The 17,454-nt window shown below is 51.1% G+C and overlaps 1 protein-coding gene across 3 annotated transcripts in view; it reads left to right on the forward strand.

Annotated features, from left to right (window-relative positions):
- The window catches only part of LOC115122490 (protein Shroom3-like), a 166,312-nt gene that overhangs the window by 106,657 nt on the left and 42,201 nt on the right, over nt 1–17,454 (forward strand). For all 3 annotated transcript variants that reach the window (XM_065007629.1, XM_065007630.1, XM_065007631.1), the window contains 5 exons: nt 299–421; nt 10,243–10,362; nt 10,558–11,295; nt 11,470–14,046; nt 14,785–15,403. In XM_065007629.1, the coding sequence (XP_064863701.1) occupies nt 299–421; nt 10,243–10,362; nt 10,558–11,295; nt 11,470–14,046; nt 14,785–15,403 (4,177 nt within the window). The remainder of the gene's footprint in view (nt 1–298; nt 422–10,242; nt 10,363–10,557; nt 11,296–11,469; nt 14,047–14,784; nt 15,404–17,454) is intronic.

The following is a 17,454-nucleotide window of genomic DNA, read 5'->3' on the forward strand; positions in this document are numbered from 1 at the left end:
CTATGTTCTCCAGACACAGCAAGCCTGTCTCGAGAACTCACTCTCTCTTCTATGTTCTAAATCTATGTTCTATGTTCTAATTCTATGTTCTATGTTCTAAATCTATGTTCTACAGACACAGCGAGCCTGTCTCGAGAACTCACTCTCTCTTCTATGTTCTGATTCTATGTTCTAAATCTATGTTCTAATTCTATGTTCTATGTTCTAAATCTATGTTCTACAGACACAGCGAGCCTGTCTCGAGAACTCACTCTCTCTTCTATGTTCTAATTCTATGTTCTAAATCTATGTTCTACAGACGCAGCGAGCCTGTCTCCAGACCTCACTCGTGGCACGCCACCAAGCTAGGCGAGGGCCAGCCAGACCCCAGCATGATGCAAATATCCCAGGACCCTCCTTGGCATCACACCTACCCCTCCAGGTTAGTCAATCAATCAAGTGATAAATCAATATATATTTGTAAATCCATTGTTGATGGTGTGGAGTGGTGAACACAGGGCCCCTGTCAGAAAGTCAGGGCTTATTATTTAAGTGGGTTTTATACATTTTATATGGAAATATTTAGATCCTTAAACATGTTAAGTATGATGGTTGTATTGTTCATATTACATACTGAGTGTACAAAACATTAGGAACACCTGATATTTCCATGACATACTGACCAGGTGAATCCAGGTGAAAGCTCTGATCCCTTATTTATGCCACTTGTTAAATCCACTTCAATTAGTGCACAGTACCAGTCAAAAGGTTGGACATACCTACTCATTCAAATGTTTTTCTTTATTTGTACTATTTTCTACATTGTGGAATAATAGTTAAGACATCAAAATTATGAAGTAACACATAAGAAATCATGTAGCAACCCAAAAGTGTCAATCAAAATATATTTTATATTTGACATTTTCTAGGCTGCCATAGAGCTCTGGTCTTAAGTAGTGCACTATTTAGGGAATAGGGTTCCATAGGGCTCTGATCAAAAGTAGTGCACTACATAGGGAATAGGGTTCTATAGGGCTCTGGTCAAAAGTAGTGCACTATATAGGGAATAGGGTGCCAAGTAGTGCACTATATAGGGAATAGGGTTCTATAGGGCTCTGGTCAAAAGTAGTGCACTATATAGGGAATAGGGTGCCATTTGGGATGAAGTTACCACTCTTTTGTTGCCCAGTTGAACCCAGCTGTTTCTCATGGAGAACAGTAGTGTATGATCTCAGACTGAGACTCATGAAAGGACAGTATTGTATTATCTTAGACTGAGACTCATGAAAGGACAGTAGTGTATTATCTTAGACTGAGACTCATGAAAGAACAGTAGTGTATTATCTTAGTGTATTATCTTGGACTGAGACTCATGAAAGAACAGTAGTGTATTATCTTAGACTGAGACTCATGAAAGAACAGTAGTGTATGATCTTAGACTGAGACTCATGAAAGGACAGTAGTGTATTATCTTAGACTGAGACTCATGAAAGGACAGTAGTGTATTATCTTAGACTGAGACTCATGAAAGGACAGTAGTGTATTATCTTAGACTGAGACTCATGAAAGGACAGTAGTGTATTATCTTAGACTGAGACTCATGAAAGGACAGTAGTGTATTATCTTGGACTGAGACTCATGAGAGAACAGTAGTGTATTATCTTAGACTGAGACTCATGAAAGGACAGTAGTGTATTATCTTAGACTGAGACTCATGAAAGGACAGTAGTGTATTATCTTAGACTGAGACTCATGAAAGGACAGTAGTGTATTATCTTGGACTGAGACTCATGAAAGAACAGTAGTGTATTATCTTAGACTGAGACTCATGAAAGAACAGTAGTGTATTATCTTAGACTGAGACTCATGAAAGGACAGTAGTGTATTATCTTAGACTGAGACTCATGAAAGGACAGTAGTGTATTATCTTAGACTGAGACTCATGAAAGGACAGTAGTGTATTATCTTGGACTGAGACTCATGAAAGAACAGTAGTGTATTATCTTAGACTGAGACTCATGAAAGAACAGTAGTGTATTATCTTGGACTGAGACTCATGAGAGAACAGTAGTGTATTATCTTAGACTGAGACTCATGAAAGAACAGTAGTGTATTATCTTAGACTGAGACTCATGAAAGGACAGTATTGTATTATCTTAGACTGAGACTCATGAAAAGACAGTAGTGTATTATCTTAGACTGAGACTCATGAAAGAACAGTAGTGTATGATCTTAGACTGAGACTCATGAAAGGACAGTAGTGTATTATCTTAGACTGAGACTCATGAAAGAACAGTAGTGTATTATCTTAGACTGAGACTCATGAAAGAACAGTAGTGTATTATCTTAGACTGAGACTCATAAAAGAACAGTAGTGTATGATCTTAGTGTATTATCTTAGACTGAGACTCATGAAAGGACATTTGATCCACCAGACAACTGCCTGTGAAGTCGATGTGTTTAGGACAGCTTGTGTGTAAATGGGTTAGCCTACAACGTCACTAAAACGATGCACATGCTTCAATGAGGCAGAAGGCAGTGTGTTGTGATTCTGGATGCAACAATGACAAGACGCTACCATGTGGGGAATTGTAGGTGGCTCGTTTCATCTTGGTATTGATACGATGTCTTGTTTTTATGTGTTTTGACTGAAGTCACATCTATGCTAATATAGCTCAAATTCGCTAGCTAGCTAAGCAACAACTGTAACGGTGTATTTGAGAGACAACAAGTGTTCATTGTGCACATTTATTTATGTTTTCAGTCAACATTTGGAGACTAAATATAGTTTACATGTTGTCAACAATCAAAGCCAACACCGTCTGTTTTGCACCATAGTTGTACCCGCGTCACTTTGGTTGCTAAACAACCAACCTGTCTATATGTAGACTGTTGTTGTGTTCAGACCAGGACATTGAGGCCCTATAAGTCAGTGATGTCAGAACAGAATGAGGGGGTGGGAGGGGGGGGTATTGACGTCATCTGTCTGCTATGGATGGACATTCCTGGTGACACCTCCCCTCACCTCTACCGTTCCCATGGCAGCTCCCACTCCCTCTCGGGTCGTCCAATGTCGGCAGTTATTTGCTGAGAGAGAAGAGAAAGTGAGAGAGGGTGGAGAAGAGAGAGGGAGAGGCAAATAGCAGCCTGTCCAGTTCTGAGAGTATGGTAGGAGAGAAATTAAGGTAATTGGTAGGAGAGAACTCGAGGTAATTGCGCTGCTATAAGAGCGATTAGTGCTGATCTCAGAGCTGTTACGTCCTCCTCATCGTCATTACTGCTGTAGAAATATCAACCAACACTGGGCCCCTACCATCCCCCAGCACACACACACACACGCACACACACACACACACAGGCATGCAGACTACACACACGTCACAAACACACACACACACACACACAGGCATGCAGACGACACACACACACACACACAGGCATGCAGACTACACACACACACAGGCATGCAGACTACACACACGTCACATGTACGCACACACACACACACACACACACACACACACACACACACACACACACACACACACACACACACACACACACTCTGCCTGCCATCCCCCCTCCTCCACCTATATAACCATACAAGGGCAACAAGCCCAGGGGCCCCATTGATGGTTGAAACTGGTTTAATCAACGGGGAACTGACATTGTTTATTCTGGATAAATCGGTGGGGAATTGTTACATCATGAAAAAAATCTCTTCAGTTACAAACTTATACATACGAACTACAATTTACAGACACAGACAAAGACTACATCTCCTCTGCACTGACCCGCATGCTCATATCTCCATCCCTAGTGTCTGGTCACATCTCCATCCCTAGTGTCTGGTCACATCTCCTCTGCACTGACCCGCATGCTCATATCTCCATCCCTAGTGTCTGGTCACATCTCCTCTGCACTGACCCGCATGCTCATATCTCCATCCCTAGTGTCTGGTCACATCTCCTCTGCACTGACCCGCATGCTCATATCTCCATCCCTAGTGTCTGGTCACATCTCCTCTGCACTGACCCGCATGCTCATATCTCCATCCCTAGTGTCTGGTCACATCTCCATCCCTAGTGTCTGGTCACATCTCCATCCCTAGTGTCTGGTCACATCTCCTCTGCACTGACCCGCATGCTCATATCTCCATCCCTAGTGTCTGGTCACATCTCCATCCCTAGTGTCTGGTCACACCTCCATCCCTAGTGTCTGGTCACATCTCCTCTGCACTGACCCGCATGCTCATATCTCCATCCCTAGTGTCTGGTCACATCTCCATCCCTAGTGTCTGGTCACACCTCCATCCCTAGTGTCTGGTCACATCTCCTCTGCACTGACCCGCATGCTCATATCTCCATCCCTAGTGTCTGGTCACATCTCCTCTGCACTGACCCGCATGCTCATATCTCCATCCCTAGTGCCTGGTCATATCTCCATCCCTAGTGTCTGGTCACACCTCCATCCCTAGTGTCTGGTCACACCTCCATCCCTAGTGTCTGGTCACACCTCCAATCCTAGTGTCTGGTCACACCTCCATCCCTAGTGTCTGGTCACACCTCCATCCCTAGTGTCTGGTCACACCTCCATCCCTAGTCCATCCCTAGTGTCTGGTCACACCTCCATCCCTAGTGTCTGGTCACACCTCCATCCCTAGTGTCTGGTCACACCTCCAATCCTAGTGTCTGGTCACACCTCCATCCCTAGTGTCTGGTCACACCTCCATCCCTAGTGTCTGGTCACACCTCCATCCCTAGTCCATCCCTAGTGTCTGGTCACACCTCCATCCCTAGTGTCTGGTCACACCTCCATCCCTAGTGTCTGGTCACACCTCCAATCCTAGTGTCTGGTCACACCTCCATCCCTAGTGTCTGGTCACACCTCCATCCCTAGTGTCTGGTCACACCTCCATCCCTAGTGTCTGGTCACACCTCCATCCCTAGTGTCTGGTCACACCTCCATCCCTAGTGTCTGGTCACACCTCCATCCCTAGTGTCTGGTCACACCTCCATCCCTAGTGTCTGGTCACACCTCCATCCCTAGTGTCTGGTCACACCTCCATCCCTAGTGTCTGGTCACACCTCCATCCCTAGTGCCTGGTCACACCTCCATCCCTAGTGCCTGGTCACACCTCCATCCCTAGTGTCTGGTCACACCTCCATCCCTAGTGTCTGGTCACACCTCCATCCCTAGTGTCTGGTCACACCTCCATCCCTAGTGTCTGGTCACACCTCCATCCCTAGTGTCTGGTCACACCTTCATCCCTAGTGTCTGGTTACACCTCCATCCCTAGTCCATCCCTAGTGTCTGGTCACACCTCCATCCCTAGTGTCTGGTCACACCTCCATCCCTAGTGTCTGGTCACACCTCCATCCCTAGTGTCTGGTCACACCTCCATCCCTAGTGTCTGGTCACACCTCCATCCCTAGTGCCTGGTCACACCTCCATCCCTAGTGCCTGGTCACACCTCCATCCCTAGTGCCTGGTCACACCTCCATCCCTAGTCACACCTCCATCCTTAGTGTCTGGTCACACCTCCATCCCTAGTGCCTGGTCACACCTCCATCCCTAGTGTCTGGTCACACCTCCATCCCTAGTGTCTGGTCACACCTCCATCCCTAGTGTCTGGTCACATCTCCATCCCTAGTCACACCTCCATCCCTAGTCACACCTCCATCCTTAGTGTCTGGTCACACCTCCATCCCTAGTGCCTGGTCACACCTCCATCCCTAGTGCCTGGTCACACCTCCATCCCTAGTGTCTGCTCACACCTCCATCCCTAGTGTCTGGTCACACCTCCATCCTTAGTGTCTGGTCACACCTCCATCCCTAGTGTCTGGTCACACCTCCATCCCTAGTGTCTGGTCACACCTCCATCCCTAGTGCCTGGTCACACCTCCATCCCTTGTGTCTGGTCACATCTCCATCCCTAGTGTCTGGTCACACCTCCATCACTAGTGTCTGGTCACACCTCCATCCCTAGTGTCTGGTCACACATCACACACATCTCTGGGAGGAGGACACAATGGAGTTGTCAACCGTGATGGCGAGATCATGGAACGGGCAGTCCTTCCCCGGGAGGAAGAGCAGCTCCGTCTTGCCGAGGTTCAGCTTGAGGTGGTGATCCGTCATCCACACTGATATGTCTGCCAGACATGCAGAGATGCGATTCGCCACCTGGTCATCAGAAGGGGGAAAGGAGAAGATTAATTGTGTGTCGTCTGCATAGCAATGATAGGAGAGACCATGTGAGGTTATGACAGAGCCAAGTGACTTGGTGTATAGCGAGAATAGGAGAGGGCCTAGAACAGAGCCCTGGGGGACACCAGTGGTGAGAGCACGTGGTGTGGAGACGGATTCTCGCCACGCCACCTGGTAGGAGCGACCTGTCAGGTAGGACGCAATCCAAGCGTGGGCCGCGCCGGAGATGCCCAACTCGGAGAGGGTGGAGAGGAGGATCTGATGGTTCACAGTATCGAAGGCAGCCGATAGGTCTAGAAGGATGAGAGCAGAGGAGAGAGAGTTAGCTTTAGCAGTGCGGAGCGCCTCCGTGATACAGAGAAGAGCAGTCTCAGTTGAATGACTAGTCTTGAAACCTGACTGATTTGGATCAAGAAGGTCATTCTGAGAGAGATAGCGGGAGAGCTGGCCAAGGACGGTACGTTCAAGAGTTTTGGAGAGAAAAGAAAGAAGGGATACTGGTCTGTAGTTGTTGACATCGGAGGGATCGAGTGTAGGTTTTTTCAGAAGGGGTGCAACTCTCGCTCTCTTGAAGACGGAAGGGACGTAGCCAGCGGTCAGGGATGAGTTGATGAGCGAGGTGAGGTAAGGGAGAAGGTCTCCGGAAATGGTCTGGAGAAGAGAGGAGGGGATAGGGTCAAGCGGGCAGGTTGTTGGGCGGCCGGCCGTCACAAGACGCAAGATTTCATCTGGAGAGAGAGGGGAGAAAGAGGTCAGAGCACAGGGTAGGGCAGTGTGAGCAGAACCAGCGGTGTCGTTTGACTTAGCAAACGAGGATCGGATGTCGTCGACCTTCTTTTCAAAATGGTTGACGAAGTCATCTGCAGAGAGGGAGGAGGGGGGGAGGGGGAGGAGGTTTCAGGAGGGAGGAGAAGGTTGCAAAGAGCTTCCTAGGGTTAGAGGCAGATGCTTGGAATTTAGAGTGGTAGAAAGTGGCTTTAGCAGCAGAGAGAGAAGAGGAAAATGTAGAGAGGAGGGAGTGAAAGGATGTCAGGTCCGCAGGGAGGCGAGTTTTCCTCCATTTCCGCTCGGCTGCCCTGTTCTGTGAGCTCGCAATGAGTCGTCGAGAGGGGAGGACCGAGCCGGGAGGGGAGGACCGAGCCGGCCTGGAGGATAGGGGACATAGAGAGTCAAAGGATGCAGAAAGGGAGGAGAGGAGGGTTGAGGAGGCAGAATCAGGAGATAGGTTGGAGAAGGTTTGAGCAGAGGGAAGAGATGATAGGATGGAAGAGGAGAGAGTAGCGGGGGAGAGAGAGCGAAGGTTGGGACGGCGCGATACCATCCGAGTAGGGGCAGTGTGGGAAGTGTTGGATGAGAGCGAGAGGGAAAAGGATACAAGGTAGTGGTCGGAGACTTGGAGGGGAGTTGCAATGAGGTTAGTGGAAGAACAGCATCTAGTAAAGATGAGGTCGAGCGTATTTCCTGCCTTGTGAGTAGGGGGAAGGTGAGAGGGTGAGGTCAAAAGAGGAGAGGAGTGGAAAGAAGGAGGCAGAGAGGAATGAGTCAAAGGTAGACGTGGGGAGGTTAAAGTCGCCCAGAACTGTGAGAGGTGAGCCGTCCTCAGGAAAGGAGCTTATCAAGGCATCAAGCTCATTGATGAACTCTCCGAGGGAACCTGGAGGGCGATAAATGATAAGGATGTTAAGCTTGAAAGGGCTGGTAACTGTGACAGCATGGAATTCAAAGGAGGCGATAGACAGATGGGTAAGGGGAGAAAGAGAGAATGACCACTTGGGAGAGATGAGGATCCCGGTGCCACCACCCCGCTGACCAGAAGCTCTCGGGGTGTGCGAGAACACGTGGGCAGACGAAGAGAGAGCAGTAGGAGTAGCAGTGTTGTCTGTGGTGATCCATGTTTCCGTCAGTGCCAAGAAGTCGAGGGACTGGAGGGAGGCATAGGCTGAGATGAACTCTGCCTTGTTGGCCGCAGATCGGCAGTTCCAGAGGCTACCGGAGACCTGGAACTCCACGTGGGTCGTGCGCGCTGGGACCACCAGATTAGGGTGGCCGCGGCCACGCGGTGTGGAGCGTTTGTATGGTCTGTGCAGAGAGGAGAGAACAGGGATAGACAGACACATAGTTGACAGGCTACACAAGAGGCTACGCTAATGCAAAGGAGATTGGAATGACAAGTGGACTACACGTCTCGAGTGTTCAGAAAGTTAATCTTACGTAGCAAGAATCTTATTGACTAAAATGATTAAAATGATACAGTACTGCTGAAGTAGGCTAGCTGGCAGAGGCTGCGTTGTTGACTATGTAGGCTAGCTGGCAATGGCTGCGTTGTTGACACTACACTAATCAAGTCGTTCCGTTGAGTGTAATAGTTTCTACTGTGCTGCTATTCGGGGCTAGCTGGCTAGCTAGCAGTGTTGATTACGTTACGTTGCGTTAAAAGAACGACAATAGCTGGCTAGCTAACCTAGGAAATCGCTCTAGACTACACAATTATCTTTGATACAAAGACGGCTATGTAGCTAGCTATGTAGCTAGCTACGATCAAACAAATCAAGCCGTTGTACTGTAATGAAATTAAATGAAAAATGTGATACTACCTGTGGAGCGAAGCGAAATGCGACCGGATTGTTGAGTGCGGAAGTTCTGTTCGGTAGACGTTGGCTAGCTGTTGGCTAGCTAGCAGTGTCTCCTACGATAAGGACGACAAATAGCTGGCTAGCTAACCTCGGTAAATTAAGATAATCACTCTAAAACTACACACTCTAAACTACACAATTATCTTGGATACGAAGACAGCAACGACAACTATGTAGCTAGCTAACACTACACTAATCAAGTTGTTCAGTTGAGTGTAATAGTTGTGCTGCTAATCGGTAGACGGTGGACTAGCTAACGGTGGACGTTAGCTAGCTGGCTAGCTGCAGGGCAGTGTAGACTGCGTTAGGACGACGAAATACGATAATTACGCAATTATCTATGATACAAAGACGGCTATGTAGCTAGCTAAGAAGAAATTGCTAAGATTAGACAAATCAAACCGTTGTACTATAATGACATGTAATGAAATGTAATACTACCTGCGGACCGAGTGCAGATGCGACCGCTCGCTCCAACCCGGAAGGACCTCCATCCTTAGTGTCTGGTCACACCTCCATCCCTAGTCACACCTCCATCCCTAGTGTCTGGTCACACCTCCATCCCTAGTGTCTGGTCACACCTCCATCCCTAGTCACACCTCCATCCCTAGTGTCTGGTCACACCTCCATCCCTAGTCACACCTCCATCCCTAGTGTCTGGTCACACCTCCATCCCTAGTGCCTGGTCACACCTCCATCTCTAGTGTCTGGTCACACCTCCATCCCTAGTCACACCTCAATCCCTAGTGTCTGGTCACACCTCCATCCCTAGTGTCTGGTCACACCTCCATCCCTAGTGTCTGGTCACACCTCCATCCCTAGTGCCTGGTCACACCTCCATCTCTAGTGTCTGGTCACACCTCCATCCATAGTGTCTGGTCACACCTCCATCCCTAGTGTCTGGTCACACCTCCATCCCTAGTGTCTGGTCACACCTCCATCCCTAGTGTCTGGTCACACCTCCATCCCTAGTGCCTGGTCACACCTCCATCTCTAGTGTCTGGTCACACCTCCATCCATAGTGTCTGGTCACACCTCCATCCCTAGTGTCTGGTCACACCTCCATCCCTAGTGTCTGGTCACACCTCCATCCCTAGTGTCTGGTCACACCTCCATCCCTAGTGTCTGGTCACACCTGCATCCCTAGTGCCTGGTCACACCTCCATCCCTAGTCACACCTCCATCCTTAGTGTCTGGTCACACCTCCATCCCTAGTGTCTGGTCACACCTCCATCCCTAGTGCCTGGTCACACCTCCATCCCTAGTGCCTGGTCACACCTCCATCCCTAGTGCCTGGTCACACCTCCATCCCTATCTCTTTCTGTCTTATTCCTCTCTGTCTCTCTCTCCCTTTCTCCTTTACACCTCTCTCTATATCTCTCTCTCTCCCTCCTTTACACCTCTCTCTCTTTCTCTTCCGCAGTGCGTCTACTACAGACCTGTCGGGCTACGACCCAGGTTACCTGAGGAAGAGTCCGGACCAGTACAGTTCTAGAGGAAGTATGGAGAGCCTTGGGGAACACCACGGCCACCCAGCCTACAGGTGCTGCTCTTTAACATGGGCTTTTTCTATGACCTTTTTGTTCTGCCTTATTGATCCTTGTCTTGTCTTTGTAATCATCATTTCCAGAGAGGACCGCAATGGAATGGTTTTTACCCTACATAATATGTTATGCTGTCTCCAGCTGGAGCAGCCTACTACTGCTAATGATAAATAAAGGACTTCTGTACTCTCCAGCTCTTCCTGCCACCAGCTGTCTGCCTCCAAGTCCTCCAACAGCATGGACCACCTTCACAGCAAGAGAGACTCAGCCTACTCCTCCTTCTCCACCAGCTCTAGTATCCCAGAGTACCTTGCGGCCGCTCCGACCTTTGGTAAAGAGAGATCGTACTCCATGGAGACGGTTCCGCAGAGGGGTGGGATTAGTGGAGGGGGCGGGGCCGGGGCAGAGGGAATGCAGCAAGCTGACATCCGATATGTCCATACGGTCTACGACCCCCAGCAGGGCGGTGCTCAGGAGCACGAGGTTAGCTCCGCCTCTGCTGCGTTGCTACGCAGCCACGAGACTGGCAGGGCGGGGTCTTGTAGTGTGGGCGGGGCCGCCTGTTACCGCGCCACCAGTAGCAGTAGTAACAGCAGTGGCGGAAGTAGCGGTGGTGGTAACCATGGTAATAACCCCAACCGTCACAGTGTTGGGCCCATTTGGGGTCAGAGCGCCAGCCGCAGTTCCTACGAGAGCCTGAAGGGGGCGCCGGCTCCTCCCATGCGGAGCGACAGCTACGCGGCTATCAGGAACCATGAGAGACCAAATTCGTGGTCCAGCCTGGATCAGGCTCGCTCCCTCAGGGCTCTCCACAAGGGGTCCACCTCCTCCTGGTACCACTCCTCTGGCTCCGTGGCCTCCGGCTCGGGGAAGGGCTCCTACGGGGCCGAGGGCCAGCTCCACACCGTCATAGAGAAGAGTCCTGAGAGCAGGTATTTATTATTTTAATTTTATTATTATTCTTTTATTGTATCTATTAGCAAACCCATGGACATCATGAGTTGTGTTTGTTTCACCAGTCATCTCTGTTTCTCTAATGTAGTCATGTGTATGTTGTTGTTGTTGTTGTTGTTGTTGTTACAAAACATGTCTTCTTCTTCTTCTAGCCCTACCACCAAGCCCAAACAGGGCGTGGGTCAGGGCTTCCCACCGCCCCCCGAGCCCCAGCAAACATCCACCCAGTCTGGCTGCCTCATGCTGCCCCAGGGCATCTACCCTGTACCCCCACCGGAGCCCCACTATGCCCAGATGCCCACCAGCAGCCCCAACCCCAGCAGCATGTACCCAGCCCTGGCCAGGGAGAGCAGTCTGAGCAGACAGAGAGAGCTCCAGGGGTTAAGGCTGGGGGTCAGTGTGGATACAGGGATGGCGGTAGTGGTGGAGAATGGATACCAAAGCAACCCCTCTATATCCTCCTATGTCACTTCCTCTGGCCAGCCTCAGCATCCTGACTTTGCTCAGCCTCCACCCAAACAGCCAGCTCATCCAACCCAACCCGCAGACAGAGTGGGGGGAAAGTCAGGGTACGAGGAGACCCAAACTAAACTGGGTCTCTACAGGTCTCATCTGAAGGGAGAGGGACAGACCGTATCCCAAAGGCAGAGCCAGAGGAGCCAAGGACAGGGTCAGAGCCAGGGTCAGGATCAGGGTCAGAGCCAGGGTCAGGATCAGGGACAGGGTCAGAGCCAGGGTCAGGATCAGGGACAGGGTCAGGATCAGGGACAGTGTCAGGGTCAGAGCCAGGGTCAGAGCCAGGGTCAAGGACAGTGTCAGAGCCAGGGACAGGGTCAGAGCCAAGGACAGTGTCAGAGCCAAGGCCAGGGACAGGGTCAGAGCCAAGGACAGGGTCAGAGCCAGGGACAGGGTCAGAGCCAAGGCCAGGGACAGGGTCAGAGCCAAAGTCAGGGTCAGAGCCAAGGTCAGGGTCAGAGCCAAGGCCAGGGTCAGAGCCAGGGTCAGAGCCAAGGCCAGGGACTGGGTCAGAGCCAAGGCCAGGGTCAGGCATCCAGACTCTCCTCAGTCCAGTCTATAGGCCAGTCTATAGGCCAGTCTATAGGCCAGGAGAGAAGGGACCCATACACTCCAGTCCAACCACGGGGAGAGAGGCTACCCAAGTACTCCCAGGGCTCAGAGAGCTGCCCTGAGCACCATCGACAGGGCCAGATCAGGGAGGAAGGGCAGGTCAGACACACAGAGCCCAGTCACCACACTAGTCACCCAGTGGCAGGCACCACCATGCCCAGTAAGATCGCACAGGGACATGTTCCCCAGGGGAGCAACAGCACTAGTACCCCAGCACAGGTGTCTGACCAGCGGGTAGAGCAGAGGGCACAGGGGCCTGACCAGCAGGTAGAGCAGAGGGCACAGGTGTCTGACCAGCGGGTAGAGCAGAGGGCACAGGTGTCTGACCAGCGGGTAGAGCAGAGGGCACAGGGGCCTGACCAGCAGGTAGAGCGGAGGGCCCAGGGGCCTGACCAGCGGGTAGAGCGGAGGGCACAGGTGTCTGACCAGCGGGTAGAGCAGAGGGCCCAGGGGCCTGACCAGCAGGTAGAGCGGAGGGCCCAGGGGCCTGACCAGCGGGTAGAGCGGAGGGCACAGGTGTCTGACCAGCGGGTAGAGCAGAGGGCCCAGGGGCCTGACCAGCAGGTAGAGCGGAGGGCCCAGGGGCCTGACCAGCAGGTAGAGCGGAGGGCCCAGGGGCCTGACCAGCAGGTAGAGCGGAGGGCCCAGGGGCCTGACCAGCAGGTAGAGCAGAGGGCACAGGTGTCTGACCAGCGGGTAGAGCAGAGGGCCCAGGGGCCTGACCAGCAGGTAGAGCGGAGGGCCCAGGGGCCTGACCAGCAGGTAGAGCGGAGGGCCCAGGGGCCTGACCAGCAGGTAGAGCAGAGGGCCCAGGGGCCTGACCAGCAGGTAGAGCAGAGGGCACAGGTGTCTAACCAGCGGGTAGAGCAGAGGGCCCAAGGGCCAGACCAACAGGTAGAGCAGAGGGCCCAGGTGTCTGACCAGTGGGTAGAGCAGAGGGCCCAGGGGCCAGACCTTCAGGTCAATGACCATAGATCCAGGTCCCCCCTTTGGTACTACAGCGATCCAATTCCCCCCCAACCGCAGAGGGACCAGAGGGGACCAGAGCACCCCCTGACCCAGCTGCAGAACGTCCTAGCAGATGTCCAGCGTTGTGACAGTCCAGAGAGCTCCGGCAACAGCCAGAGTAGTCACCAGAGGAGCCTCTCTGTTCTGGAGAAAGTGAACCGCTTCGAGGGCCGCGAGCAGAGCCATGGGCAGGGGAAGCAGAGGAGTAAAAGCACCAGCGCCAACCACACCAATCCGAGGCCCTCCTCCTCCCGTCCAACCCAGCCCCAGTCTCAGCCCCAGTCTCAGCCCCAGCACCATGAGAGGGCTGGTATGGATGACCTGCGTAGCACGCTGGAGAGAACTAGCAGCCCCAGCAGCACCTGCAGAACACTGAGCTCCTCCTCTAGCTCACATCATTGGAAAACAACGGTGGCCCACGAGGGTCATCATTACGCAGAGCAGCAGAGGCCAGGGAGTTGTGACCAGACCCAGAGCTCCAGGTACCCCCATCACCACCACCCTAATCCCCAGGACCCTCACCCTGGCTCGGCCCTGCAGAGGAGCAGGAGCACCTTCCAACTGGGGAGCCAGGAGGGCCACGACAGAGACAGGTAATCGTTCAATATTGTATATACAAAGTGTACAAAACATAAGGAACTCCTTCCTAATATTGTGTTGCACCTCCCCTTTTATCTTCAGAACAGCCTCAATGGGGCGGCAGGGTAGCCTAGTGGTTAGAGCGTTGGACTAGTAACCGGAAGGTTGCAAGTTCAAATCCCCGAGCTGACAAGGTACAAATCTGTCGTTCTGCCCCTGAACAGGCACTTAACCCACTGTTCCTAGACCAGTTAACCCACTGTTCCTAGGCTGTCATTGAAAATAAGAATTTGTTCTTAACTGACTTGCCTAGTGAAATAAAGGTAAAATACATACGCGCCTGGCACCTACTACCATACCCCGTTCAAAGGCACTTTAATATTTTGTCTTGTCCATTCACCCTCTATACACACACACAATCTATGTCTCAATTGTCTCCAGGCTTAACATGTTGTCTTTAACCCGTCTCCTGCCCTTCATCTACACTGATTGAAGTGGATTTAACAAGTGACATCAATAAGGGATCATAGTTTTCACCTGGATTCACCTGGTCAGTCTATGTCATGGAAAGAGCAGGTGGTCTTAATATTTTGTACACTCAGTTTATGTTGGTGTATAGTGTATAGATTGTGTATAGATTGTGTAAATGATGTGTATATTACATTGTCTATATTCTGTCTGTATATTCTGTCACCAGGTCAAAGGTTAATGTACTTGGTGAATAAAAGGTATTCTCATTGTGATTTTGACAGGGATGGGGACAGAGAGTTCCATTGGAGGGATGACCTGCAGGACCTACTGGGGACCATCCAGGACACGTCCTTTAATCGGGCCTACAGGAACAGTATCAAGGACGCCCAGTCCAAGGTGCTCAGATCCACCTCCTTCAGACGCAGGGATCTGGGAATCAGCGCCAACGGGAGTGATAACAACCACTCCCCTCCCATCCCCGCCAAGAGGAAGGCACCTAAGACCAGCCCCAAACCCTCCATTGTCTCCACTACTGTCCAAGCCTCCACCCGAGCCCTTGCCCTAGCTACCAACACTCACACCCCCAAAGAAAGGCTTACGGTCACTGTCCCAGACCCAGTCCCAATCCCAGCCCCAACCACCTTTCACTCGCCTCACACCCCCAAAGAGAGGCTTACGGTCACTGTCCCAGACCCAATCCCAGCCCCAGCCACCTTTCCCTCACCTCACACCCCCAAAGAGAGGCACGTTGTCACCCCAGAGCCCGATAGGTTCGGTCCTCCAGAGCTCCTCAGCGTCCTGGCCATGGGCCCACCAGTCCCGGCCCGTATCGGTGGGCGTAAGCGACTCACCATGGAGAAGAAGAAGAGGTCCTACTCCGAGCCTGAGAACATGCATGAGGTGAGTCAAAGTATCCAAGATCCTATCTCCTGCTGTTTTGCCCTTAATCAAGACACTTAAAGGTAGACTCAGTGAGATGGCGTTGCAGCGAACAGCACCGCAGATATTGAGATGAGTGAGCTGCAACCCTTGCTGCTCTCCATTCAGGGATGCTGCACTGTGGCTGACCCTGTACTTCCTAAACCCTTACTGCTCTCCATTCAGGGATGCTGCACTGTGGCTGACCCTGTACTTCCTAAACCCTTCCTGCTCTCCATTCAGGGATGCTGCACTGTGGCTGACCCTGTACTTCCTAAACCCTTACTGCTCTCCATTCAGGGATGCTGCACTGTGGCTGACCCTGTACTTCCTAAACCCTTCCTGCTCTCCATTCAGTGATGCTGCACTGTGGCTGACCCTGTACTTCCTAAACCCTTACTGCTCTCCATTCAGGGATGCTGCACTGTGGCTGACCCTGCACTTCCTAAACCCTTACTGCTCTCCATTCAGTGATGCTGCACTGTGGCTGACCCTGTACTTCCTAAACCCTTACTGCTCTCCGTTCAGTGATGCTGCACTGTGGCTGACCCTTTACTTCCTAAACCCTTACTGCTCTCCGTTCAGTGATGCTGCACTGTGGCTGACCCTGTACTTCCTAAACCCTTACTGCTCTCCGTTCAGTGATGCTGCACTGTGGCTGACCCTGTACTTCCTAAACCCTTACTGCTCTCCGTTCAGTGATGCTGCACTGTGGCTGACCCTGTACTTCCTAAACCCTTACTGCTCTCCGTTCAGTGATGCTGCACTGTGGCTGACCCTGTACTTCCTAAACCCTTACTGCTCTCCGTTCAGGGATGCTGCACTGTGGCTGACCCTGTACTTCCTAAACCCTTACTGCTCTCCATTCAGGGATGCTGCACTGTGGCTGACCCTGTACTTCCTAAACCCTTACTGCTCTCCATTCAGGGATGCTGCACTGTGGCTGACCCTGTACTTCCTAAAACCTTACTGCTCTCCGTTCAGTGATGCTGCACTGTGGCTGACCCTGTACTTCCTAAACCCTTACTGCTCTCCGTTCAGTGATGCTGCACTGTGGCTGACCCTGTACTTCCTAAACCCTTACTGCTCTCCGTTCAGTGATGCTGCACTGTGGCTGACCCTGTACTTCCTAAACCCTTACTGCTCTCCATTCAGGGATTCTGCACTGTGGCTGACCCTGTACTTCCTAAACCCTTACTGCTCTCCATTCAGGGATGCTGCACTGTGGCTGACCCTGTACTTCCTAAACCCTTACTGCTCTCCATTCAGTGATGCTGCACTGTGGCTGACCCTGTACTTCCTAAACCCTTACTGCTCTCCATTCAGTGATGCTGCACTGTGGCTGACCCTGTACTTCCTAAACCCTTACTGCTCTCCATTCAGGGATGCTGCACTGTGGCTGACCCTGTACTTCCTAAACCCTTACTGCTCTCCATTCAGGGATGCTGCACTGTGGCTGACCCTGTACTTCCTAAACCCTTACTGCTCTCCGTTCAGTGATGCTGCACTGTGGCTGACCCTGTACTTCCTAAACCCTTACTGCTCTCCATTCAGGGATGCTGCACTGTGGCTGACCCTGTACTTCCTAAACCCTTACTGCTCTCCGTTCAGTGATGCTGCACTGTGGCTGACCCTGTACTTCTAAAACCTTACTCAAATAAAATAACATTTTATTTGTCACATGGGCCGAATACAACAGGTGTAGTAGACCTTATAGTGAAATACTTACTTACAAGCCCTTAACCAACAATGCAGTTCAAGAAATAGAGTTGAAAAAATATTTATTAAATTAACTAAAGTACTTTTTTTTTTTTTTTTTTCAAGTAACACAATAAAATAACAATAACAAGGTTATATAGAGGGGATACTGGTACCGAGGCAATGTGCAGGGGTACGGGTTAGTCAAGGTAATATGTATATTTAGTTAGGGGTAAAGTGACTATGCATAGATAATAAACAGCGAGTAGCAGCAGTGTAAAAACAAAGGGGGGGCTCTTGGCCCTTCACTGTCCGGTGCCGTGCGGTAGCAGAGA

This window comes from Oncorhynchus nerka, linkage group LG22, assembly GCF_034236695.1.
Source record: "Oncorhynchus nerka isolate Pitt River linkage group LG22, Oner_Uvic_2.0, whole genome shotgun sequence".
NCBI lineage: Eukaryota > Metazoa > Chordata > Actinopteri > Salmoniformes > Salmonidae > Oncorhynchus > Oncorhynchus nerka.